At 49.6% G+C, this 7,296-nt stretch overlaps 1 protein-coding gene across 1 annotated transcript in view; it reads right to left on the reverse strand.

The window, feature by feature from the left end:
• Positions 1 to 438: 438 nt before the first annotated feature.
• Positions 439 to 7,296, reverse strand: part of SRGAP2 (SLIT-ROBO Rho GTPase activating protein 2) — a gene marked incomplete at its 5' end in the record, with an annotated part of 36,426 nt that continues 29,568 nt past the window's right edge. Inside the window, 3 exons of the mRNA XM_057387576.1 lie at positions 439 to 1,868; positions 3,971 to 4,298; positions 6,367 to 6,513. Coding sequence (XP_057243559.1) covers positions 1,482 to 1,868; positions 3,971 to 4,298; positions 6,367 to 6,513 — 862 coding nt within the window. The remainder of the gene's footprint in view (positions 1,869 to 3,970; positions 4,299 to 6,366; positions 6,514 to 7,296) is intronic.

A 7,296-nucleotide genomic window follows, 5' to 3' on the forward strand; every position in this document is an offset into this window, starting at 1 on the left:
GAAAACCCCATCCCGTTGTTCCAAGCAACATCCTAAAAGGACATTCTGCAACTCTTCTTTGTTTCTTCTTTTTTAAGTGCCAATTAAACGGACTTTGCCGTCACCAGGAACCCACAAACCGAAAGGAAATGGCTTAAATGGGTGAGAAAAAGGACTTTTCTGATCTTGTCCTCGCCGGGATTTGTTCTTTGACRGAAGCCTAAGACGTGCAGCGTTTGAAATCCCAGAAAAGCCGAGGAACGAGGCGAGCTCAGGGTCAGAGAGTCTCCCCTCCTAATTGGCACGTGCCTCGTTTTAATTATTAAATTAATTAAACGTGGGCACTGTGGAGAGTTCCCAGGGGGGATGAACGAGTCCGTGGGTCCGGCTGAAGCGTTTGCTGTGCACAGATAAATAAAACCAGGCAAGAATTCTCTGCCAGGCCRGTCCCAYATRGAGCCACTCCAGSAGCCACAYGCTGTCCCCTCGCTGTCCCCAGCAGCTCCCTGCCCTGCTCTATGAGAGCAGAGATCCCCAGAGCTCACTGGGCAGGAGCTCCACAACTCCTGAGCAAAGTTTTGACAGTGCTTAGTGCTGGGATTAGGTCAGGGTCCATCCCGAGGGTGGGCAGGGCAGGAGTGTGCGTGTTGGGAATGGAATCCCACCAGAGGATGCTGATTTGTGGAATTAGCTTGGTTTTGTTTTCTTTTTTTTAACATTCAGTCTCCCGAGAGCAAACACCACAGCAGAGCCCACGGGCTGGAAATGACACTGGGAGCAATAAAGCTGCTTTTAAATAGGGGACAGCAAAGGGGGAAAGCGGTGAAGATTGTCCATGAGCAACAACTGGGCTCCTTCTTGTGCTCGCAGACCTCAGGAACGTGTTTGTTTATATTTGCACAGACACACATTACGTYGAACTCCACAAAATCTAAGAGCGTTCCAGAGGAAACTATTTTTTTTTCCATGACAACGAAAAGCATGAGGCAACTCTGGCCCTGGGGTGGGGGAGGAATGGGCAGCAAACAAACAAAACCAGAGGATGTGATGGAAGTCGAGACAGACCCTTAACCACCGTGGCACCAGCGGGCGACGGAATAATAATAATAATTATAATAATTATAATAATAATAATAATAATAATGCACAAGAAACAGGCATGTCCAAGCTCCACGTAACCGGTGGCACCAAAACATGCAGCAGACTAAAATCTATCCTATTGTTGTTTCCCTGTGATAAATGAAAACACAGAATACAGAAGTCACTACACCAGGATCCAAAACCAGGACGGCCACCAAATGTTCTGAACGCTCGAAATCCACCCGGTCCCTTGGTGCCTTTCCCGCTCAGCTTCACAGTGGATCGAGGATTGTGGGGTTCCCCAGCGTGGCTGTGGGAGCAACAAGCAGTTCCCAGCCCAGAATCCGTCCAAGCAGGAATTTGGGGTGTCTGTGACAGAGTKTGGAACAGCAGGAGCAGCCCCGCAGAGCAGCAGGGAGCTGTCACACAGTACAGGATTTATCAGGGGGTTGCTGGGGYGCTGAGGAGGCCACACCAGGGCTGGTGGCACTACTTTTGGGGAACACGGCCGGTTTGGGCCGCGTGGCCGGCGGCTTCCCCGGCGTGGCCACCACCTTGACCGCCTTGACCGGCCGGAAGGTGCAGGGGATGTCTCCGGCCGTGCTGGCGCTGCGCTGGAAGGGCGGCTCCGAGTCTTTGAGCAGCTGGGCGTGCAGGGGGCTGGAGGGTTCTGATGTTGGGGCCACCACCGGGGACGTTTTCAGCGGCTCCAGCGTGTCCAGGACGACGTCGGGCGCGTGTTTGACGCTGCTCTGCCGCTCCAGCTCCCGCAGCTCGTTCAGMGCCGAGTTCATGGTGGCCTCGATGTCCTGCAAGCACAGCACAGGGAGATGCTGAAGGCACAGCCCAGACACAGCAAACAAAATAAAAATCAGGTTTTGAGCAGGTTTTTTGTTGTCTAAACAACGCTCAGATCAGAATCACACAGAGAGACCTCCACCATCATCAAACCCAACACCTCCTCATCAACCAAACCATGGCACTGAGGGCCTCATTCAGCCTTTTTTTTTTTTTCAACCTCGAAGGTCAAGGACCAAACCAGGCAGCATCGCGTCCTACAGCCAATAATTGCAAAAATTTTCCACCAAGGGGGAGGAAAATAATTGCTGGCACTGCCTCGATGCTGATCTGGTCCTTCACCACTGCCCAGACTTCAAAGCAGAGCCCCAAACTGCAGCAAGGAACAGAAAGCAAAGCCTTGGTGCCYGTTCTTGCAGTTTATTTGGGATGTGAGAGAGAAAATTTCTCCTTCAGGAGAGAAAATTCCTGAAAGATGGTTTTGGTACTGGCTGAAGGGCCACACACTGAAATGCTGAAAACCTCGTGGGCTCCTGCTGCCTCAGTGGTTTTCCTGCTGTCTGAGCTGCTCTCAGRAATGTATTTCACAGGAGTCAAAAATTTTATGGTTTCAGAAAACACAGAAGATGTCAGAGACACGTGCAGAAATCCAAACTGGCACTTCTCCTTCCTCTTAAAAAATAGTACAGCTCTTAAATAAAATAAAGTTTGGAGATAAAAACAGGGTTTTTTTTTTTGTCTCAGGACCTACTGGAGAGCCTAGCAGTGTAGGGAATTCCCTGGGGAGCAGAAAGCTCAGCCTGGCTGTGACTCACACTTTTGGCTGCAGCTTTCCAGCTTCCTCAGAGGTTTTTCAGGGGGTGGGGAAGGTAAATCAGTCAAGGAATGGTGGAAAAAAGCAGAGGCAGAAATCTGACACCTCCCACTCTATCTTGAGGCCTGGCAGATTTTCGTTATGAAGTCGGGGAAATGTGTAAGATGGTTATTAGACAGTGTTGGAGCAGATACTACAGAGAAAAACACGGATTTAACACAGCCTGGGGGTTCATCCTCCTCTTTTTTATCTTTTTTTTCCCCTCCTCTTTCCTTTTTGTCCCCAGACTCCTCTCCAGTGAAACAATGGAGTGAAGGTTCTGGCAAGGAGAGGAGACAGAACCACTTCAGTRAGAGGCTGATTGAAAAAACAAAGAATCTGATTTATATCCCCCAAAGCCTCGGAAGGACAGGGGAATCTGAACACAACAGGAGCTGCACACTGGGCTGAAGACACTCAAAAACAGCAAAACACAAATTCCCAGAACTGAACCTGGAGGGTTTTAACCTGCACCTTGTTTGTTATTTGGAGCTGCTGTTTTGTCAATAAAAATGTTGAATTTCCAGGATTTGCCGCCAGCCCCTGAGGAACCTGCAGAGCCCCGAGGAAGGCAGAGCAGTCAGGGCAGTATAACCCGAGCCTTGAGCATTCCTGGGTTCTGCACAGACCCATCCATCCCACCCCGCACACGGCTGGGACAGACAAACACAAGTGCAGGCACATCCTAAAGTGGTGATGCCTCAGGATTTCAGATTCTCTATTTCCATGTCTCTGTACCCCTGGAATTCTTCAGTGTTTAACTCCAGACTCCACAGACAGTGCTGAGCTCTGTCTGTGCATTTTCRTTATGAAGTCGGGGAAATGTGTAAGATGGTTATTAGACAGTTTCTCCCATTTTTACACAAAACAATTCCTCTGCAGCCCCAAASTCAAGGACACCTCCCTGAGATGGAAACAACAGAGAACTGGGGGGAGCCAACTTGGAGTCAATGACTGCATTGGCTGCAGCTGCAATTGGAGGATTCAGCCCCAAAATGGACAAAAGTGAGAAAGGGTGAAAAACCCGTGAGCCATTGTCCATTGTGGGTGTGGGACTGCCCTGGATGCACCTGAAGGGGCTGCAATAACAGAATTGATTTGGATTCTCTGAAATCTGTCCAGAATCGGGTTTTGGTAACTCAGGATACAGCATCACCCTCATCCCTACAAGGATTTTGATGGAAACGSCACAAACCACGCTGCAGATTCCAACACCTCCTTGCACCCCACMCTCTCCCAGCTCCTGGGGACATCACTGACCTGTGCAATGACCTCGGGGTCCATGGGCCGGTGGTTGTTGAAGCTCTTGGAGCGGCCGGCGGTGACCGCCTTGCGCAGCTGCGGGCTCTCCATCCTGCTCTTGAGCGAYGAGTGCCGGCTGATGGAGTTCAGGCTGCCGTGGCCACTGATGGAGCATTTGTCTGGGACCTCCTTGGGAAGACTTTGGCTCAAAATGGGCTGAGATGAGGGTCTGGAAGCGGCTATGGCCCCGGGGGAGGCGGGTTCTGCCAGGGCACTACCTAGGCCGTGGCTGTCACTTTGACGGAAGGCTCTTCTGATGCTGCCTGACTCTGGTTTCTTTCTTTGCCTTCAGTCACAAAAGCAAAACAAGTCAATACAAGCAGGTACAGGGCTGTCATTTGATGATATTTCCCCCCAAAACAACACACAGGACAACGGGGAGAGACACAGAGAGGCACCCAGATTACAAAGAGACCCAAGGGTTTAGGGGGGATTGCGGTACAGTGGAATTATTATAAATTATAAATAATAAATCATTCCAGTTTCACGCTTCTGACAACAAAACTGAGTCCTGGCAGCTGTGCACATTCATGGCAAAAAAACCAGAAAACTCGGGTGGAACGTGATTAACTCRGTCAAGAGGAGAAGAATTTATACTGGAACAAAACAAAAAAACAAAGCCTCTGTGCCATCGACAGGTTTTGATGATGTGTTTTTATTACATTCCAAGAGCAGAGAGCTACAATCTTTCACTGGAGGACACAGTATAAGTCTACTAAGCTCCTGGCCCAAGGCATCAAGTTATTATTTTCAGAGATCAGCAAGCAAAGACCCCCACCAGGCTGGGGGCTCGTGATCATTTCCAAAGTTTGCTGGTGGTAGGAGATGGTTCTTTTTTCATGGCTTTGGCAGGACCACAAGGCATTTACCTAGGCAGGGCTACGGATAAACCAAAGAGATGATGTCAAAGGGATGAACTGCTCCCAAGAATTTAGGCTCTACCCCAGCACCATGAGGTCTGACAGCACGATTCCACTCAAATCATGGCAAGGCCAATGCAGCAGAATACTTTATGCCATAGGTCTGAAGCTTGGCATCCATTATACAGGGAAGAATCCATTTCTATATAGCACCAGCCCCAGGAATAACTGCAAGAAAGTGTTAACTCCAGTAGGATTTTGGCATCCAAATAATAATTCAGTGGGTGGCACAACTGTCACTGCGAAACCATCTGATTTAATTTTGCTCAAGTCTGTTCTCACATAGGTCAGAAGATTCATTCCTAAAGAAAAAACAACAAAATGAGTCTTATGCTACTGTTGCTAAAATATCAGGTTCTTCCCCTAAAACCGGAGTGGACATTGATTCTAAAAACCACTACACACAAGTGAACCAAAGCCAGCAGATGGTGAAGCTCCAGGCCAGGTCTGAAATTACACAAATCTCTCCAGAACTGGCACAATGGCCACTCCAGTGGCTCAGACAGCAAATATCATCAAAGAAAGCCCAGATCCCAAGCTGATGCAGATTAGCACGGCTTCCCAGCTATCAGTGGAGCTCTGCTGAATCCCATAAGGAAGGCCCAGGCTCTCTAGGCCATGAGCAGGGTCCAAACCCTTTAAAAGGATGCATTTGTGTTAATGCCTTGACAGAGAGTGCATTGTGTTAAATGAACTKAAGGTTCAGAGCCTCCCCTCCCATCCAGCTGTAATTATCACATAATGCCTTCAGAGAGAGATGGGGGGGTGTTGAACACCAAGGAAAGAATCAGAAATATATACAGGGGATAAGCCTGTCTRGAGAAATGACGGAACAGATCACGGAATTTAGTCTGCTGCTAGCTTTTCCAGCTTTTTGTTATGCTGAGCGTTGGCTGAAGCAAGAATTTCTGCTGGAGGAGGCAAGGCCAGAGCGCCAGGGGGTTGTGCTGCTCCATGGTGAGCGTGTGGTTAGTGAGGAGAGAGTGAGAGGGGCTGCAGGAACATGGGAGTGCTGCAGGGATGGCATTTGTCACCCACTGGGACATTGTCCCCTGCAGGAACTGTCCCCTACTGAAGGGGGAGACGGGATGGGTGACACAGGACACGATCACGGGTGGGGACAATGACACCAGAGCTCATCCCAGCACTGCCCTGCCCTCCTCTGCCTAAAGCTCCTAAAACAGGGCAAACACGAGCAGATGGCACCTTGGGGACAGGGAAGGGTTTAAAAGAGCGATGGCCACACAGAGAGGGGACAGCAAAATGTGCAAAATGTGAGTGAGTTAGAAAAGGGGGGAAAGCAGAGAAAAAATGGAGTCAGTGCTCGTTAATGAACCTTTCCCGGGAAAGGGAACATCTCACTGGGCTCATCAGTGAGCTCTTCACACGCAGGGAAAACGAGGCAAGGCTGGAAACAACCGAGGCTGCTCTTACTTGTTGATGTTTGCAAGGTAAATGTCGGCGACGTGGCCCCCGCTCGGGCAGCTGGCGCCAGCTCTGGCYGTCACCTTCTCCTCTGGTGGCTCCGAGTTGATTTCTATCTCTGATTTCGGGCTGGACCTCTCTGACATCCCATCCTCACTGGGAAAGAGGAGGGGAGGGGGTCACAAACCAGCACAGGGATGAATTTCAGGTACAGAACAGCGCAAATGTGCGCACACAGGGCAGCAGCACGGAGTGATGGGATTCAGAATCATAAACAGAATCCATAAACAGAATCCCAGAATGGTTTTGGGGTGGAAGGGACCTTAAAGCTCCTCTTGTTCCCATGGCAGGGGCACCTCCCACCATCCCAGGCTGCTCCAAGCCTGGCCTTGGACATTCCCAGGGATCCCAGCTCCTCTCCACCTTCCCAGGGATGAATTCCTTCCAATCTACCAAACCTAAACCTGCCTTCCTTCAGTTTAAGGCTATTCCCCTTTGTCCTATCACTTCTTGTGGAAAATCCCCTCCTCCTGATTCCTGTGAGCACTGGGAGATCCCAGTTCTGCACATTTAACAGGCACCAAAACAATTCTGACACACCTACACCTCACCTACACCTCCAAGAGCTCTGCCTGCTGCTGGGAACACCAAAGGACAGAATCGGAGTTACAGAATCAGAGTCAGAGAATCAGAGTCACAAAGTCACAGAATCACAGAGTCAGAGTCACAGAATCACAGAGAGTCACAGAGTCACAAAATCAGAGTCACAGAATCACAGAGTCACAGAATCAGAGTCATAGAGTCACAAAATCACAGAATCAGAGTCACAGTCACAAAATCACAGTCACAGAGTCCCAGAATCACAGAGTCAGACAGTCACAGAGTCACAGAATCAGAGTCACAGAATCAGAGTCACAAAGTCACAGAATCACAGAGAGT

This window comes from Malurus melanocephalus, unplaced genomic scaffold (genome assembly GCF_030028575.1).
Source record: "Malurus melanocephalus ecotype Western Australia unplaced genomic scaffold, MMel_1.1 scaffold_1258, whole genome shotgun sequence".
In the NCBI taxonomy this organism is placed as follows: Eukaryota; Metazoa; Chordata; class Aves; order Passeriformes; family Maluridae; genus Malurus; species Malurus melanocephalus.